Source organism: Oncorhynchus clarkii, chromosome 17 (genome assembly GCF_045791955.1).
Source record: "Oncorhynchus clarkii lewisi isolate Uvic-CL-2024 chromosome 17, UVic_Ocla_1.0, whole genome shotgun sequence".
NCBI lineage: Eukaryota > Metazoa > Chordata > Actinopteri > Salmoniformes > Salmonidae > Oncorhynchus > Oncorhynchus clarkii.
The window spans coordinates 5,005,043-5,026,129 of record NC_092163.1 but is presented as its reverse complement, the minus strand read 5'-3'; the positions used below and the strand labels follow the sequence as shown (position 1 = coordinate 5,026,129).

General features: G+C 43.3%; 1 protein-coding gene across 1 annotated transcript; it reads left to right on the top strand.

Annotated features, from left to right (window-relative positions):
* The first annotated feature begins 2,733 nt into the window (after positions 1-2,733).
* LOC139370109 (zinc finger protein 135-like) lies at positions 2,734-12,299 on the top strand. Its single transcript, XM_071109428.1, has 2 exons — positions 2,734-3,121; positions 11,093-12,299. Exons 1-2 carry the CDS (start codon positions 2,734-2,736, stop codon positions 12,121-12,123), a joined length of 1,419 nt encoding a protein of 472 aa, XP_070965529.1. The 3' UTR covers positions 12,124-12,299.
* The last annotated feature ends 8,788 nt before the right edge of the window (positions 12,300-21,087 follow it).

The following is a 21,087-nucleotide window of genomic DNA, read 5'->3' as shown; positions in this document are numbered from 1 at the left end:
CTGAGTATAAATGTATTTGGCTAAGGTGTATGTAAACTTCCGGCTTCAACTCTACATCTACATGATGTATTGTTACACCATGTAGGAGCAGTATAGACCTAGTCTGTTCATTATATACACCTACGTGATGTATTGTTACACCATGTAGGAGCAGTATAGACCTAGTCTGTTCATTATATACATCTACATGATGTATTGTTACACCATGTAGGAGCAGTATAGACCTAGTCTGTTCATTATATACACCTACGTGATGTATTGTTACACCATGTAGGAGCAGTATAGACCTAGTCTGTTCATTATATACATCTACATGATGTATTGGTACACCATGTAGGAGCAGTATAGACCTAGTCTGTTCATTATATACACCTACGTGATGTATTGGTACACCATGTAGGAGCAGTATAGACCTAGTCTGTTCATTATATACATCTACATGATGTATTGTTACACCATGTAGGAGCAGTATAGACCTAGTCTGTTCATTATATACATCTACATGATGTATTGTTACACCATGCAGGAGCAGTATAGACCTAGTCTGTTCATTATATACATCTACATGATGTATTGTTACACCATGTAGGAGCAGTATAGACCTAGTCTGTTCATTATATACATCTACATGATGTATTGTTACACCATGTAGGAGCAGTATAGACCTAGTCTGTTCATTATATACATCTACATGATGTATTGGTACACCATGTAGGAGCAGTATAGACCTAGTCTGTTCATTATACACACCTACGTGATGTATTGGTACACCATGTAGGAGCAGTATAGACCTAGTCTGTTCATTATATACATCTACATGATGTATTGTTACACCATGTAGGAGCAGTATAGACCTAGTCTGTTCATTATATACATCTACATGATGTATTGGTACACCATGTAGGAGCAGTTTGGACCTACTCAGTACTGTTACACCATGATTGAGCAGTTTGGACCTACTCAGTACTGTTACACCGTGTAGGAAGAGTTTGGACCTACTCAGTTCTGTTACACCGTGTAGGAGCAGTTTGGACCTACTCAGTACTGTTACACCGTGTAGGAGCAGTTTGGACCTACTCAGTACTGTTACACCGTGTAGGAGCAGTTTGGACCTACTCAGTACTGTTACACCGTGTAGGAGCAGTTTGGACCTACTCAGTACTGTTACACCGTGTAGGAGCAGTTTGGACCTACTCAGTACTGTTACACCATGTAGGAGCAGTTTGGACCTACTCAGTACTGTTACACCGTGTAGGAGCAGTTTGGACCTACTCAGTACTGTTACACCGTGTAGGAGCAGTTTGGACCTACTCAGTACTGTTACACCGTGTAGGAGCAGTTTGGACCTACTCAGTACTGTTACACCGTGTAGGAGCAGTTTGGACCTACTCAGTACTGTTACACCATGTAGGAGCAGTTTGGACCTACTCAGTACTGTTACACCGTGTAGGAGCAGTTTGGACCTACTCAGTACTGTTACACCGTGTAGGAGCAGTTTGGACCTACTCAGTACTGTTACACCATGTAGGAGCAGTTTGGACCTACTCAGTACTGTTACACCGTGTAGGAGCAGTTTGGACCTACTCAGTACTGTTACACCGTGTAGGAGCAGTTTGGACCTACTCAGTACTGTTACACCGTGTAGGAGCAGTTTGGACCTACTCAGTACTGTTACACCGTGTAGGAGCAGTTTGGACCTACTCAGTACTGTTACACCGTGTAGGAGCAGTTTGGACCTACTCAGTACTGTTACACCATGTAGGAGCAGTTTGGACCTACTCAGTACTGTGACACCGTGTAGGAGCAGTTTGGACCTACTCAGTACTGTTACACCGTGTAGGAGCAGTTTGGACCTACTCAGTACTGTTACACCGTGTAGGAGCAGTTTGGACCTACTCAGTACTGTTACACCGTGTAGGAAGAGTTTGGACCTACTCAGTACTGTTACACCGCGTAGGAGCAGTTTGGACCTACTCAGTACTGTTACACCGCGTAGGAGCAGTTTGGACCTATTCAGTACTGTTACACCGTGTAGGAAGAGTTTGGACCTACTCAGTACTGTTACACCGTGTAGGAGCAGTTTGGACCTACTCAGTACTGTTACACCGTGTAGGAGCAGTTTGGACCTACTCAGTACTGTTACACCGTGTAGGAAGAGTTTGGACCTACTCAGTACTGTTACACCGCGTAGGAGCAGTTTGGACCTACTCAGTACTGTTACACCGTGTAGGAGCAGTTTGGACCTACTCAGTACTGTTACACCGTGTAGGAGCAGTTTGGACCTACTCAGTACTGTTACACCGTGTAGGAGCAGTTTGGACCTACTCAGTACTGTTACACCGCGTAGGAGCAGTTTGGACTGCTTATATATATATATAATTAAATAAATTAAAACCTACCTTTTGTCTCAAAATAAAATAAACATTTCCCTTGACTGTTACCCTCCCACCCAGCAGATGGCGATGTGCCTTTTTTTCAGGCAATGCTGCCAGTGTGACGTATATTCTAATGGACGGGACGCTTCTTCAAGAACGTCGAGTTATCCACCTCCGGAGCTTTTAGCAGTCATAAGCGAAAACATTCAGCTCTTTAAACGCTTTCGGTGTATATTAGCCACAGTGTTTTAAACACACTTGTCGTATCTACTAGTTAGTTACCCAATTGAATATAATATTTACGTTGTTGTTAGCTAACTGGCTGAGTAAATTAGTAGTAGTGCTAGTCTAGTCACTAATGCTAACTAGCTATCTAGCTAACATTCCAACCATGAGCTCACTAAACGACTCCCCCACTTCTAAAGAGGGGGTCTGCTGGACGGAGAAAGAAACTCTGGGGCTGAACATTGTCGTGAAAGAGGAGAAGGAAGAGGAGGATGTCACAGTAAAAGTAGAGGGTGAGGCTGTTACAGTGAAAGAAGAAGAGAAAGACGTTACCGCGAAAGAAGAGGAAGACGCGTTCAGAGTGAAAGAGGAGGAGGAAGATGAGGATGCAGGGGAGGTGGGGGAGATGACTGTCACAGTGAAAGAAGAGGAGGACATTTTTGGAATGAAGGAAGTGGGGGAGATCACTGTCACATTGGAAGAAGAAGAAGAGGAGGAGACAGGAGATCTGATTAACAACAGTGAGTAATATCTTAAAAACGGGGGTACAAACTCTGCAGTTGTTGAACTGATGTGTGGTTTTAAAGGGGCATTCTACTGAAGTTCTACACTTGAATAGTTCTGTACTGTAGGAATCGCTAAAGCTCCAAAGAGACGGGGGACGGCCAACAAAACGTTAACATTTGTTAACATGTGAATATCTCTTTGTGTAGTGCTTTGCTCAGTGTCTTTGCTTGACATCACATTAAAGCAAAAATCAACTCATGTCTGACTTCAAATGATGAAGAGGACAGAATCAAGACAATGAAGGATCATTTTGATCAGGATGAAATGTATTTTTTTTTAAATGACCCCAGAGGTTATTTAAAATCCTTAATAGTACTTTGACGTGCATCAATCTAAGTAACATAATAAAAAAGAATCCCCATCAGAATCCGTCAGTTTAAACTGGAGATATTGGGATGCAACATCTAATCCACCTCATCTGATTGAGATCCACCTCATCTGCCGATGTTGGGCTGAGTCTCAATCCACCTCATCTAATCCACCTCATCTGCCGATGTTGGGCTGAGTCTCAATCCACCTTATCTAATCCACCTCATCTGCCGATGTTGGCCTTCCTCAACTGCTGTGGAAGATGGCCGAGCTACAAATCACATGTTATTTGTCACGTGCGCCGAATACAACAAATGATTACTTTACAAGCCCCTTATTAACCAACAATTCAGTTTGAAGAAAAATAGGAGTTAAGAAAAGTATTGACTAAATAAACTAAAGTAAAAAAATAAATAAAAGATCAACAATAAAATAACAATAATGAGGCTATATACAGGGGGTACCGGTACAGAGTCAATGTGGAGGCTATATACAGGGGGTACCGGTACAGAGTCAATGTGGAGGCTATATACATGGGGTACCAGTACAGAGTTAATGTGGAGGCTATATACAGGGGGTACCGGTACAGAGTCAATGTGGAGGCTATATACAGGGGGTACCAGTACAGAGTCAATGTGGAGGCTATATACAGGGGGTACCGGTACAGAGTCAATGTGGAGGCTATATACAGGGGGTACCGGTACAGAGTCAATGTGGAGGCTATATACAGGGGGTACCGGTACAGAGTCAATGTGGAGGCTATATACAGGGGGTACCGGTACAGAGTCAATGTGGAGGCTATATACAGGGGGTACCGGTACAGAGTCAATGTGGAGGCTATATACAGGGGGTACCGGTACAGAGTCAATGTGGAGGCTATATACAGGGGGTACCAGTACAGAGTCAATGTGGAGGCTATATACAGGGGGTACCGGTACAGAGTCAATGTGGAGGCTATATACAGGGGGTACCGGTACAGAGTCAATGTGGAGGCTATATACAGGGGGTACCGGTACAGAGTCAATGTGGAGGCTATATACAGGGGGTACCGGTACTGAGTCAATGTGGAGGCTATATACAATGAGTACCAGTACCGAGTCAATGTGGAGGCTATATACAGGGGGTACCGGTACAGAGTCAATGTGGAGGCTATATACAGGGGGTACCGGTACTGAGTCAATGTGGAGGCTATATACAGGGGGTACCAGTACAGAGTCAATGTGGAGGCTATATACAGGGGGTACCGGTACTGAGTCAATGTGGAGGCTATATACAATGAGTACCAGTACCGAGTCAATGTGCTGGGGTACAGGTTAGTAATGAGGCTATATACAGGGGGTACCGGTACTGAGTCAATGTGCTGGGGTACAGGTTAGTAATGAGACTATATACAGGGGGTACCGGTACCGAGTCAATGTGCAGGGGTACAGGTTAGTAATGAGGCTATATACAGGGGGTACCGGTACCGAGTCAAATTGCTGGGGTACAGGTTAGTACTGAGGCTATATGAGTACCAGTACCGAGTCAATGTGGAGGCTATATACAGGGTGTACCGGTACAGAGTCAATGTGGAGGCTATATACAGGGGGTTCCAGTACAGAGTCAATGTTGAGGCTATATACAGGGGGTACCAGTACAGAGTCAATGTGGAGGCTATATACAGGGGGTACCAGTACAGAGTCAATGTGGAGGCTATATACAGGGGGTACCAGTACAGAGTCAATGTGCTGGGGTACAGGTTAGTCGAGGTAATTGAGGTAAAATGGACATGTAGGTAGGGGTAAAATGACTATGCATAGATAATAAACAGTAGCAGCAACGTAAAAAAAAAAGACATCCTGAAAATAGATCTTCTCATTAAAACGTCTGTAGCGTCCGAACGGTGTGGCCTTCAAAACTACAATGACCTTTTCTATGGAAAAGGGAGACTCTTTTCTTCCGTTTTGCTCTACGACCCCTTCATCTGAAGGTAACCCATACAAATGAATGGCAGTATGGAGGTATATATATAGATATTAACCCATACAAATGAATAGCAGTATGGAGATATATATAGATATTAACCCATACAAATGAATGGTAGTATGAAGATATATATAGATATTAACCCATACAAATGAATGGCAGTATGAATATATATATAGATATTAACCCATACAAATGAATGGTAGTATGGAGATATATATAGATATTAACCCATACAAATGAATGGCAGTATGGAGATATATATAGATATTAACCCATACAAATGAATGGCAGTATGAATATATATATAGATATTAACCCATACAAATGAATGGTAGTATGGAGATATATATAGATATTAACCCATACAAATGAATGGCAGTATGAAGATATATATAGATATTAACCCATACAAATGAATGGTAGTATGGAGGTATATATAGATATTAACCCATACAAATGAATGGTAGTATGGAGATATATATAGATATTAACCCATACAAATGAATGGCAGTATGAAGATATATATAGATATTAACCCATACAAATGAATGGTAGTATGGAGGTATATATAGATATTAACCCATACAAATGAATGGCAGTATGAAGATATATATAGATATTAACCCATACAAATGAATGGCAGTATGAAGATATATATAGATATTAACCCATACAAATGAATGGCAGTATGGATATATATATAGATATTAACCCATACAAATGAATGGCAGTATGAAGATATATATAGATATTAACCCATACAAATGAATGGCAGTATGAAGATATATATAGATATTAACCCATACAAATGAATGGCAGTATGGATACATATATATAGATATTAACCCATACAAATGAATAGCAGTATGGAGGTATATATAGATATTAACCCATACAAATGAATGGCAGTATGGATATATATATAGATATTAACCCATACAAATGAATAGCAGTATGGAGATATATATAGATATTAACCCATACAAATGAATGGTAGTATGGAGGTATATATAGATATTAACCCATACAAATGAATGGCAGTATGGAGGTATATATAGATATTAACCCATACAAATGAATAGCAGTATGGAGGTATATATAGATATTAACCCATACAAATGAATGGTAGTATGGAGGTATATATAGATATTAAACCTTCATCTGAAGGTAACCCATACAAATGAATGGCAGTATGGAGATATACAGTGCCTTGCGAAAGTATTCGGCCCCCTTGAACCTTGCGACCTTTTGCCACATTTCAGGCTTCAAACATAAAGATATAAAACTGTATTTTTTTCTGAAGAATCAACAACAAGTGGGACACAATCATGAAGTGGAACGACATTTATTGGATATTTCAAACTTTTTTAACAAATCAAAAACTGAAAAATTGGGCGTGCAAAATTATTCAGCCCCTTTACTTTCAGTGCAGCAAACTCTCTCCAGAAGTTCAGTGAGGATCTCTGAATGATCCAATGTTGACCTAAATGACTAATGATGATGAATACAATCCACCTGTATGTAATCAAGTCTCCGTATAAATGCACCTGCACTGTGATAGTCTCAGAGGTCCGTTAAAAGCGCAGAGAGCATCATGAAGAACAAGGAACACACCAGGCAGGTCCGAGATACTGTTGTGAAGAAGTTTAAAGCCGGATTTGGATACAAAAAGATTTCCCAAGCTTTAAACATCCCAAGGAGCACTGTGCAAGCGATAATATTGAAATGGAAGGAGTATCAGACCACTGCAAATCTACCAAGACCTGGCCGTCCCTCTAAACATTCAGCTCATACAAGGAGAAGACTGATCAGAGATGCAGCCAAGAGGCCCATGATCACTCTGGATGAACTGCAGAGATCAACAGCTGAGGTGGGAGACTCTGTCCATAGGACAACAATCAGTCGTATATTGCACAAATCTGGCCTTTATGGAAGAGTGGCAAGAAGAAAGCCATTTCTTAAAGATATCCATAAAAAGTGTTGTTTGAAGTTTGCCACAAGCCAGCTGGGAGACACACCAAACATGTGGAAGAAGGTGCTCTGGTCAGATGAAACCAAAATTGAACTTTTTGGCAACAATGCAAAACGTTATGTTTGGCGTAAAAACAACACAGCTCATCACCCTGAACACACCATCCCCACTGTCAAACATGGTGGTGGCAGCATCATGGTTTGGGCCTGCTTTTCTTCAGCAGGGACAGGGAAGATGGTTAAAATTGATGGGAAGATGGATGGAGCCAAATACAAGACCATTCTGGAAGAAAACCTGATGGAGTCTGCAAAAGACCTGAGACTGGGACGGAGATTTGTCTTCCAACAAGACAATGATCCAAAACATAAAGCAAAATCTACAATGGAATGGTTAAAAAATAAACATATCCAGGTGTTAGAATGGCCAAGTCAAAGTCCAGACCTGAATCCAATCGAGAATCTGTGGAAAGAACTGAAAACTGCTGTTCACAAATGCTCTCCATCCAACCTCATTGAGCTCGAGCTGTTTTGCAAGGAGGAATGGGGAAAAAAATTCAGTCTCTCGATGTGCAAAACTGATAGAGACATACCCCAAGCGACTTACAGCTGTAATCGCAGCAAAAGGTGGCGCTACAAAGTATTAACTTAAGGGGGCTGAATAATTTTGCACGCCCAATTTTTCAGTTTTTGATTTGTTAAAAAAGTTTGAAATATCCAATAAATGTCGTTCCACTTCATGATTGTGTCCCACTTGTTGTTGATTCTTCACAAAAAAATACAGTTTTATATCTTTATGTTTGAAGCCTGAAATGTGGCAAAAGGTCACAAAGTTCAAGGGGGCCGAATACTTTCGCAAGGCACTGTATATAGATATTTAACCTTCATCTGAAGGTAACCCATACAAATGAATGGCAGTATGGAGATATACAGTGGGGCAAAATTATTTAGTCAGCCACCAATTGTGCAAGTTCTCCCACTTAAAAAGATGAGAGGCCTGTAATTTTCATCATAGGTACACTTCATCTATGACAGACAAAATGAGAAGAAAAAAATCCAGAAAATCACATTGTAGGATTTTTAATTAATTTATTTGCAAATTATGGTGGAAAATAAGTATTTGGTCACCTACAAACAAGCAAGATTTCTGGCTCTCACAGACCTGTAACTTCTTCTTTAAGAGGCTCCTCTGTCCTCCACTCATTACCTGTATTAATGGCACCTGTTTGAACTTGTTATCAGTATAAAAGACACCTGTCTACAACCTCAAACAGTCACACTCCGTACTCCACTATGGCCAAGACCAAAGAGCTGTCAAAGGAGGACACCAGAAACCAAATTGTAGACCTGCACCAGGCTGGGAAGACTGAATCTGCAATAGGTAAGCAGCTTGGTTTGAAGAAATCAACGGTGGGAGCAATTATTAGGAAATGGAAGACATGCAAGACCACTGATAATCTCCCTCGATCTGGGACTCCACGCAAGATCTCACCCCGTGGGGTCAAAATGATCACAAGAATGGTGAGCAAAAATCCCAGAACCACACGGGGGGACCTAGTGAATGACCTGCAGAGAGCTGGGACCAAAGTAACAAAGCCTACCATCAGTAACACACTACGCCGCCAGGGACTTAAATCCTGCAGTGCCAGACGTGTCCCCCTGCTTAAGCCAGTACATGTCCAGGCCCGTCTGAAGTTTGCTAGAGAGCATTTGGATGATCCAGAAGATTGGGAGAATTATCATATGGTCAGATGAAACCAAAATAGAACTTTTTGGTAAAAACTCAACTCGTCGTGTTTGGAGGACAAAGAATGCTGAGTTGCATCCAAAGAACACCATACCTACTGTGAAGCATGGGGGTGGAAACATCATGCTTTGGGGCTGTTTTTCTGCAAAGGGACCAGGACAACTGATCCGTGTAAAGGAAAGAATGAATGGGGCCATGTATCGTGAGATTTTGAGTGAAAACCTCCTTCCATCAGCAAGGTCATTGAAGATGAAACGTGGCTGGGTCTTTCAGCATGGCAATGATCCCAAACACACTGCCCGGGCAACGAAGGAGTGGCTTCGTACGAAGCATTTCAAGGTCCTGGAGTGGCCTAGCCAGTGTCCAGATCTCAACCCCATAGAAAATCTTTGGAGGGAGTTGAAAGTCTGTGTAGCCCAGCAACAGCCCCAAAACATCACTGCTCTAGAGGAGATCTTTATGGAGGAATGGGCCAAAATTACAGTCAAACTGAAATGAATCATTGTTTATTAACACCAAGCTGGAGAGATCACAGTCAAACTGAAATTAATAAAGTGCCGGTCTGCAGGGAGCTCCTCCGGGGCAGTCCTGTTATATCTCTTATATACTGCTAACAAGTTATATTTGCATGATTTAGCTTATTCATCATTCATAGTTTATTCATTATTAACGTTTGGTTCATGCATGTGACAGACCAATACCCCCACGAGACTTCTTCTCTCCAAGCTGAGACCTTGAAACTGAGATATCCCTTTCGTTCTCAAAACAAGGGTCTGAGCGTATTGCCAAATTGCAGACGCCGATAGTGAGGATTCGTTCAATCAGTCGCTTACATGAACACATACATTGGTTATTAGAAAAGCACAAACAACATTTTCCGTCACAATAGCATCAGAGAGGAAGAAGTGAAGCGAGAGGTTTCACTCTCGTCAAAATATGCCCAATGCGTTTCTATCGGCTTATTTTGGACCTGAACTTGTCGGCTGCCTTCACGCCGTTGGGACAACTCCCATTGTTAGGGCAAAGACTTGAGAATCTTGTCATAATATACAGATCTCTGATAGAATTTTCTGTTGGTCACATCATTTTACTGTTTGGATTTTTTTTGTTGACCGTTTGTTAACCGCTTAGTGAGGGTTGGTTAGTCGGCATCAAAATTAATCTAAATTTGTATCCCTAGACAAAATATCTTTCTGATACAAAAATGGCTCTAACAATCATGTTTACATGAACACATCTGAAGTCCGTTTACCTGATGGCACTGATAGATGCAGAAATATTCACCCTTTCAAAATATTTCTTCTGCCACAGCTACTATGTTATTTTTTTGTGAAGCATATTTGATTCTCAGTTCAGACAATACTGTATAAACGTTATGTGAAAACGACTTCTGACATTTCTATTGAATAATAAATCGCCAGAATACGTTCAATGCGTATTTTCTTTTACATATGAAATGCAGAGAGGCGGAGAGCAAAGGGTTTGAACAAGTCCCTTCTGTTACAAACCAAATATTTGACTAGCAGCATGGGGTAATAATGTCTAGATGCTTTTTTTTCCCCAGTGGAGAGAATTTCCTGTCTGGGCTGTGGGACAGTGGAGATTAGTTTATAAATTGCCTGGCTAGGCTGTGGGACAGTGGAGATTAGTTTATGAATTGCCTGGCTGGGCTGTGGGACAGTGGAGATTAGTTTATAAATGGCCTGGCTGGGCTGTGGGACAGTGGATGTGTAGGAATGATTCAAATGGAACTGTTAATAGCCATTACCCGGGTAGTATTGGGACTAACTAATGGCTATTAACCAATCGGCATCAAAGATCCAAATGTACGGTTTATAATGAGTCTAGATTAAAACCTCATAGGAAGACAGTTTTATCATGTGGGGGTTTTATTCAGGTCTCTCTGTTTAACCAAATACTCTGTCTTTGGCAGGAGAGAGACCAGACTCTCACTCTGACAGCAGTAAGAGTGCTTCAGGGGAACCAGACCCAGAGACTCCCAAACCAGTGAGACGACTCGACTGCTCCCAGTGTAATAAGAGTTTTAAGTTGTCACGGTACCTAAAAATACATCAGAGGACACACACAAGGGAGAAACCTTTTCTCTGCTCCCAGTGTGGAAAGAGTTTTACCCAGTTATGGAGCCTGAACAAACATAATAGAATACACACAGGAGAAAAGCCTTACCGCTGTTCCCATTGTGGAAATAATTTTAGGTCGTCAGATAAGCTGAAGGAGCACGAGAGGACACACACAGGGGAGAGACCATACCATTGCTCCTTGTGTGGAAAGAGTTTTACCCAGTTAGGAAGCCTGAAAGAGCATGAAAGGAAACACTCAGGAGAAAAGTCTTTCCAATGTTCCCAGTGTGGAAAGAGATTTTTAAGATCACAGCAACTAAAATCACACGAGAGGATACACACAGGGGAGAAACCATACCACTGCACCCAGTGTGAAAAGAGTTTTACCCAGTTAGGGAGCCTGAACAAACACAATAGAATACACACAGGAGAAAAGCCTTATCCCTGTGCCTATTGTCCAAAGAGATTTTCAGGATCACAGGATCTAAAATCACACGAGAGGACACACACGGGGGAGAAACCATACCACTGCTCCCAGTGTGAAAAGAGTTTTACGCAGTCAGGGAGCCTGAACAAACATAATAGAATACACACAGGAGAAAAGCCTTACCCCTGTGCAAATTGTGGAAAGAGATTTTCACGATCACAGGACCTAAAATCACATGAGAGGACACACACAGGAGAAAAGCCTTACCCCTGTGCCCATTGTAGAAAGAGATTTTCACAATCACATGACCTAAAATCACATGAGCGAACACACACAGGAGAGATACCTTACCATTGCTCCCTGTGTGGAAATGATTTTTTCCATTTAGGAAGTCTGCGCAAACATAAGAAGAGAAAACACTCTGGCGATGTGTGTACCCATGTTCCCATTGCGTAATGAATATCAGGTTGTTAAATAAAAAATACACAAAGACCTGAAATCACATCATTGAATAGACAGGCAGTGTTCCGATGAGTCACTGTGTTCTGATGAGTCACTGTGTTCTGATGAGTCACTCTGTTCTGATGAGTCACTGTGTTCTGATGAGTCACTGTGTTCTGACTGATGTTTGACTGTTGTTTTATGCCACATTAAATCATATTGTTCACATGAAATCATTCTCTAGAATAGGCCTGTTTTAGTTTCTGAGACAGGATTATGTCTAAAATCAGATTACACTTTTAAAATGTATTTGATTTTGATTCTACACTTTGATATGTTGGATACATGTAAGAAACCTTACATGTTCATGATATGATTTGGATATTATAAAATGTAAATTATAAAATGGATGAATATTGTGTGTATTTCTTGATTCTGACCTTAAAACCTCAGGACGTTTAGTTGTTTGGTTTACAGCGTGTCAGTCAGAACATCACTAGAGGTCTTCTGAGGTGGTGAATGGATGGATGGGAAGGTAGATGTCAGTCAGAACATTACTAGATGTCTTCTGAGTGGGTGGATGGAAGGTAGATAACATGTCAGTCAGAACATCACTAGAGGTCTTCTGAGTGGGTGAATGGATGGAAGGTAGATCACATGTCAGTCAGAACATCACTAGAGGTCTTCTGAGTGGGTGAATGGGTGGATGGAAGGTAGATCACATGTCAGTCAGAACATCACTAGAGGTCGATGGAAGGTAGATCACATGTCAGTCAGAACATCACTAGAGGTCTTCTGAGTGGGTGAATGGGTGGATGGAAGGTAGATCACATGTCAGTCAGAACATCACTAGAGGTCTTCTGAGGTGGTGGATGGAAGGTAGATCACATGTCAGTCAGAACATCACTAGAGGTCTTCTGAGTTGTCTTCTACTTGAAAATATTTTGTACTTAAGTCGTTTTATTGGCTACTTGTACCTTACTTCACTATAGATTTTTTTGACAACTTTTACTCCACTCCGTTCCTAAAGAAAAATATGTCATTTTTACTGCATACATTTTCCCCAAAAGTACTTGTTACACGATGAATGCTTAGCAGCAGGAACATTTTCCAATTCAAGCACATCAAGAGAACATCCCTGGTCACCCCTCCTGCCTCTTATCTGGCAGACTCACAAAACACAAATGCTTATTTTGTAAATGATGTCCGAGTGTTGAATTTAGCCCCTGGCTATCCGTAAATAAAAACAAATACAAATGAACATCCTGTTGTCTGGTTTGCTAAATATTAGGAATGTGAAATTATTTATACTTTTACTTTTGAAACAAGTATATTTTTGAAATTACATTTACTTTTGATACGTAAGTATATTTAAAACGATTATTTTACTCAAGTAGTATTTTACTGGGCGACTTATTAGTAAGTTATCTTTACTTTTACTCAAGTTTGACAATTGGGTACTTTTCCCACCACTGGCACGTAGTAGAAGCAAAGTAGCAGAACGTCCATCTGTGTTTACACCAGAAGGGATACCGGAAAAAACGTGATGTCGACACAGGGGCGGGACTTCCGTTGCAAAACGTTCTCAATACCGCCCCACTCAATCTTCACAAGGAACGGGTGTCAATTTCCAGGTAGAAAAAAAAACTGCTTTGAATGACGAAGCGTCTTACAAGAAGTCGCCCCTTTTGTAAGGAAAAACGACATTGCAACTATGTGCTAAGCTCCTTCGGCCCTGTTTGCGTATTGTCTGTAGACCCCTTTAGTTTACGAACTAGCTCCGTCGGTCGCGGCGCGCAAGACCAGAATGATACAACGCTAAACCACCAAAGGCACATCCCATTTCTGTTAGAAAATTGAGAGGTGGAGTTGGACTGTTTTTTTGTGTGCCCAAAGCCAACCTTTAAAGCTACATGAGTGTGTGTGTGTGTGTGGGGGGGGGGGGGGGGGGGGGGGGCAACAACAAAAATCTTTAAGTTCTTAGGTTTTTAGCTATAAGGGAAAACAGACTGACCTGATTGAAATCTCTATGATACCACGTCATATAACATATTGTTACCACCAGCTCATGTCTGACCGGCCCCACAGGTTATTACAGGTTATTACAGGTTATATAGACCCCGGCCCCACAGGTTATTACAGGTTATATAGACGCCGGCCCCACAGGTTATTACAGGTTATATAGACCCCGGCCCCACAGGTTATTACAGGTTATATAGACACTGGCCCCACAAGTTATTACAGGTTATATAGACCCCGGCCCCCCAGGTTATTACAGGTTATATAGACCCCGGCCCCACAGGTTATTACAGATTATATAGACACCGGCCCCACAGGTTATTACAGATTATATAGACACCGGCCCCACAGGTTATTATTACAGGTTATATAGACACCGGCCACACAGGTTATTACAGGTTATATAGACCCCGGCCCCAGGTTATATAGACCCCGGCCCCACAGGTTATTACAGGTTATATAGACAATGGCCCCACAGGTTATTACAGGTTATTACAGGTTATATAGACACTGGCCCCACAGGTTATTACAGGTTATATAGACCCCGGCCCCACAGGTTATATAGACACTGGCCCCACAGGTTATTACAGGTTATATAGACCCCGGCCCCACAGGTTATATAGACACTGGCCCCACAGGTTATTACAGGTTATATAGACCCCGGCCCCACAGGTTATATAGACACTGGCCCCACAGGTTATTACAGGTTATATAGACACTGGCCCCACAGGTTATTACAGGTTATTACAGGTTATATAGACCCGGCCCCACAGGTTATTATTACAGGTTATATAGACACCGGCCACACAGGTTATTACAGGTTATATAGACCCCGGCCCCACAGGTTATATAGACACTGGCCCCACAGGTTATTACAGATTATATAGTCCCTGGCCCCACAAGTTATTACAGGTTATATAGACCCCGGCCCCACAGGTTATTACAGGTTATATAGACCCCGGCCCCACAGGTTATTACAGGTTATATAGACACCGGCCCCACAGGTTATTACAGGTTATATAGACACTGGCCCCACAGGTTATTACAGGTTATATAGACCCCGGTCCCACAAGTTATTACAGGTTATATAGACCCCGGCCCCACAGGTTATTACAGGTTATATAGACCCCGGCCCCAGGTTATATAGACCCCGGCCCCACAGGTTATTACAGGTTATATAGATACCGGCCCCACAGGTTATTACAGGTTATATAGACACCGGCCCCACAGGTTATTACAGGTTATATAGACACCGGCCACACAGGTTATTACAGGTTATATAGACACCGGCCCCACAGGTTATTACAGGTTATATAGACCCCGGCCCCCCAGGTTATTACAGCGTATATAGACACCGGCCCCACAGGTTATTACAGGTTATATAGACCCCGGCCCCACAGGTTATTACAGGTTATATAGATACCGGCCCCACAGGTTATTACAGGTTATACAGACACTGGCCCCACAGGTTATTAAAGGTTATATAGACCCCGGCTCCAGGTTATATAGACACCGGCCCCACAGGTTATTACAGGTTATATAGACCCCTCTCCACAGGTTATTACAGGTTATATAGACCCCGGCCCCACAGGTTATTACAGGTTATATAGACGCCGGCCCCACAGGTTATTACAGGTTATTACAGGTTATATAGACACCGGCCCCACAGGTTATTACAGGTTATATAGACACTGGCCCCACAGGTTATTACAGGTTATATAGACCCCGGTCCCACAAGTTATTACAGGTTATATAGATACCGGCCCCACAGGTTATTACAGGTTATATAGACACCGGCCCCACAGGTTATTACAGGTTATATAGACACCGGCCACACAGGTTATTACAGGTTATATAGACACCGGCCCCACAGGTTATTACAGGTTATATAGACCCCGGCCCCCCAGGTTATTACAGCGTATATAGACACCGGCCCCACAGGTTATTACAGGTTATATAGACCCCGGCCCCACAGGTTATTACAGGTTATATAGATACCGGCCCCACAGGTTATTACAGGTTATACAGACACTGGCCCCACAGGTTATTAAAGGTTATATAGACCCCGGCCCCAGGTTATATAGACACCGGCCCCACAGGTTATTACAGGTTATATAGACCCCTCTCCACAGGTTATTACAGGTTATATAGACCCCGGCCCCACAGGTTATTACAGGTTATATAGACGCCGGCCCCACAGGTTATTACAGGTTATTACAGGTTATATAGACACCGGCCCCACAGGTTATTACAGGTTATATAGACACTGGCCCCACAGGTTATTACAGGTTATATAGACCCCGGCCCCACAGGTTATTACAGGTTATATAGACACCGGCCCCACAGGTTATTTCAGGTTATATAGACACCGGCCCCACAGGTTATTACAGGTTATTACAGGTTACAGCGGATGTTTGGGGATAATTAAAATGGAACTGTTAACAGCTATTACCAGTGGATTATCGTGAATTACTAACAGCTACCAATCAATCAGCATCCACGATCCAAACGACCCATTTTATAATGAGGGATCTAGACTGGATTAAAGCTCATAGGGAGACAGTTTAAAAATGTGGAGGTTTTATTCAGGTCTCTCTATTTAACAAAATACTCTTGTCTTTGACAGGAGAGAGACCAGACTCTCACTTTGACAGCGAAAAGAGTCCTTCAGGGGAACCAGACTCAGAGACGCCCAAACCAGCAAGACAACATCACTGCTCTCAGTGTGGAAAGAGTTTTACCCATTTAGGGTATCTGAAATCACATGAGAGGAGGCACCCAGGAGAAAAGCCTTTCCACTGCTCCCAGTGTGGAAAGAGATTCTCCATGTCAAGTAACCTGAAAAAACACGAGCGAACACACTCAGTAGAGAAGCCTTTCCACTGTTCCCAGTGTGAAAAGAGCTTTACACAGTTAGGGCAACTGGAAAAACATAAAAGAATACACACTGGAGAGAAGCCCTACCTCTGCTCCCACTGTGGTAAGAGTTTTACCCAATCAGGTACCTTGAAATCACATGAGAGAACACACTCTGTAGAGAAGCCTTTCCAATGCTCTCAGTGTGGAAAGGCGTTTGCCCAATCAGGTACTCTGAAATCACATGAGAGAACACACACTGTAGAAAAGCCTTTCCAATGCGCTCAGTGTGGAAAGGGTTTTACCCAGATGGGGAGCCTGAAAAAGCATGACAGAACACACACAGGGGAGAAGCCTTTCCAATGCTCTCAGTGTGGAAAAGGTTTTACCCAGATAGGGAGCCTGAAAGGTCATGAAAGAACACAACACATACAGGGAAGAAGCCTTATCACTTCCCCCAGTGTGAAAATTATTGTAATTTATCCGGCTAGGGCACCTGAAAGAACATAATAGAACACACACGGGGGAGAAGCCTTTCCAATGCTCCCAGTGTGGGAAGGGTTTCACCCAGAGAAGCTTGCTGAAAAGCCATGAAAGAACACATACAGGGGAGTAGTGACGGGGAAGCCAAGCGTTTAGATTTTCCAGCCAATTGTGTCAAAAATAGGTACATTACTCAATGCTTTGATCAACACAGTGTACACTATTGCCACCTGCTGGTCTGAAATAATTTAGAGCAGGCATATTATTGTAGAGGACGTCCCACGCCCCATAGCGTGCCCAGCGTTTTTGTCTTCTACCAAACCAATCAGGTGGAAACTATAAGCTTGCGACTGTGTTTTTGTTTGTCACATGAAATCAAATGAGTACAAAGCAGGACTCAAATATAAATGTTTTATTTAAAAAAAACATGAGCTGAATATGGAGTCAGTTTCCATGTATACACACTGGTGTCGTTCCTCAAAGACTACAGAATATGGAGTCAGTTTCCATGTGATGCATTTTCTCCATTGTTTCCATCGCTGGTCCTCTGATGATCTGTATCTAACAGAGTGACTTTAATAGTCTGGTCACATCTATAACAGAGTGACTTTAATAGTCTGGTCACATCTAACAGAGTGACTTTTCTAGTCTGGTCACATCTATAACAGAGTGACTTTAATAGTCTGGTCACATCTAACAGAGTGACTTTAATAGTCTGGTCACATCTAACAGAGTGACTTTACTAATCTGGTCACATCTAACAGAGTGGCTTTAATAGTCTGGTCACATCTAACAGAGTGGCTTTACTAGTCTGGTCACATCTAACAGAGTGACTTTACTAGTCTGGTCACATCTAACAGAGTGGCTTTACTAGTCTGGTCACATCTAACAGAGTGACTTTAATAGTCTGGTCACATCTAACAGAGTGACTTTACTAGTCTGGTCACATCTATAACAGAGTGACTTTAATAGTCTTGTCACATCTAACAGAGTGGCTTTACTAGTCTGGTCACATCTAACAGAGTGGCTTTACTAGTCTGGTCACATCTATAACAGAGTGACTTTACTAGTCTGGTCACATCTAACAGAGTGACTTTACTAGTCTGGTCACATCTAACAGAGTGACTTTAATAGTCTGGTCACATCTAACAGAGTGACTTTACTAGTCTGGTCACATCTAACAGAGTGGCTTTACTAGTCTGGTCACATCTAACAGAGTGACTTTAATAGTCTGGTCACATCTAACAGAGTGGCTTTAATAGTCTGGTCACATCTAACAGAGTGACTTTACTAGTCTGGTCACATCTAACAGAGTGGCTTTACTAGTCTGGTCACATCTAACAGAGTGACTTTTCACATTAATTAAGCCACATAAAAAAACGCAGAGAACTCAGAATTCTCTGCAATGTCGGTAAACTAAAGACAACACCATATATATTGCTCCATTACATTGACACTAACATCTCCCAAAGCCTCAAACCGAAGAGAAAATAAAAGTTGATCAACTCAAACAAGCCGGCCATAATGTCACCCTGTGCTTGAGAGGAAGCCACGGCTGCCAAGTGGCATAACGCCAACGTTTCTGCATTAGGAAGGCTCTTTCTCATAGTAAAGTGCAACTGGATGGGCCTCCTGAGTGGCACAGCGGTCTGATCAGTGCTAGAGGCATTACTACAGATCCGGGTTTGATCCCGGGGCTGTGTCGCAGCCGGCCGAGACCGGGAGACCCATGAGGTGGTGCACAATTGGCCCAGTATCGTCCGGGTTAGGGGAAGATTTGGCCGGCTGGGATGTCCTTGTCCCATCACGCTCTAGCGACTCCTTGTGGCGGCCGGGCGTATGCACGCTGGCTTCGGTTGCCAGCTGTACTGCCTTTCCTCCGACACATTGGTGCGGTTGGCTTCCAAGTTAAATGAGCAGTGTGTCAAGAAGCAGTGCGGCTTGGCGGGTCGTGTTTTGGAGTACGCATGGCTTTCGACCTTCGCCTCTCTCTCTGCACAGGAGTTGCAGTGATGGGACAAGACTGGAACTACCAATTCGAAATAAAAGAGAAAAATGGATAATTAAAAAAAACTGGAACTGAATTATTTGGTAATAACGACATTGTCACGCCCTGACCTTAGTTATCTGACCTTTATTATTTTGGTTAGGTCAGGGTGTGACTAGGGTGGGTATGTTTGTTTTGTCTTCTCTAGGGGTTTTGAATTTCTAGAGATTTTGTATGTCTAGGTTTATTGTATGTCTATGGTGGCCTGAATTGGTTCCCAATCAGAGGCAGCTGTTTATCGTTGTCTCTGATTGGGGACCATATTTAGGTAGCCATTTTGCCTAGGGTTTTTGTGGGTTCTTGGTCTATGTTTAGTTACCTGTCTGCACTACGCATATTAGCTTCACGGTTCGTTTGGTTGTTTTGATAGTTTGTTCAGTGTTTTTTTTATAAGAAGAATGTACGCTTACCACGCTGCCTTGGTCTCCTCCTTACGACGGCCGTTACAGAAGAACCCACCATAAAAGGACCAAGCAGCGTGTTCAGGAGGAGCAGTCAGTATGGGCATGGGAGGAAATACTGGATGGAACAGGACCCTGGACGCAGCCAGGGGAGTATCGCCTTTCTAAGGAGGAGATAGAGGCAGCGAAAGCGGAACGGCGATACTACGAGGAGAAATACAGGAGAATGGAGGAAAGGCGACGATATGAGGGTACACGGCTAGCACTGAAGCCCGAGAGGCAGCCCCAATATTTTTTGGGGGGCGGCACACGAGGAGATTGCATGAATCAGATTGGAGACCTGAGCCAGCTCCTCGTGCTTACTGTGGGGAGCGTGTTACTGGTCAGGCACCGTGTTATGTTACAGCTCTTCGCATTTGCCGGGCTAGAATGGGCATCCAGCCAGGACGCATTGAGTCAGCTATACGTTCCAGATCTCCAATGCGTCTCCGCGGCCCAGTGTATCCTGTGTCTGCTCCCCGCTCTCACCTTGAGGTGTGTGTCACCAGCCCAGTACCACCAGTGCAGGCACCACGCACCAGGCCTCCAGTGCCCCTCCACAGTCCAGTACGTCCTGTTCCTCCTCCCCGCACTCGCCCTGAGGTGCGTGTCACCAGCCCAGTACCTCCAGTGCCGGCACCACGCACCAGGCCTACTGTGCACCTTTGCAGTCCAGAGCGTCTGGTGACAGTACCCAGTCCAGAACGTCTGGTGACAGTACCCAGTCCAGAGCGTCTGGTGACAGTACCCAGTCCAGAGCGTCTGGCGACAGTACCCAGTCCAGAGCTTCTGGTGACAGTACTCAGTCCAGAGCTTCTGGTGACAGTACTCAGTCCAGAGCGTCTGGTGACAGTACCCAGTCCAGAGCGTCTGGTGACAGTACCCAGTCCAGAGCGTCTGGTGACAGTACCCAGTCCAGAGCGTCTGGCGACAGTACCCAGTCCAGAGTGTCTGGTGACAGTACCCAGTCCAGAGCGTCTGGTGACAGTACCCAGTCCAGAGCGTCTGGCGACAGTACCCAGTCCAGAGCGTCTGGCGACAGTACCCAGTCCAGAGCGTCTGGCGACAGTACCCAGTCCAGAGCGTCTGGCGACAGTACCCAGTCCAGAGCGTCTGGCGACAGTACCCAGTCCA

What these genes read in the sequence shown, in the direction of transcription:
- LOC139370109 (XM_071109428.1), top strand. Translation starts at nt 2,734, where the DNA reads ATGCTAACTAGCTATCTAGCTAACATTCCAACCATGAGCTCACTAAAC. An exon ending in AGGAGATCTGATTAACAACA is followed by an intron (nt 3,122 to 11,092) that starts GTGAGTAATATC and finishes TGTCTTTGGCAG; the next exon opens with GAGAGAGACCAGACTCTCAC.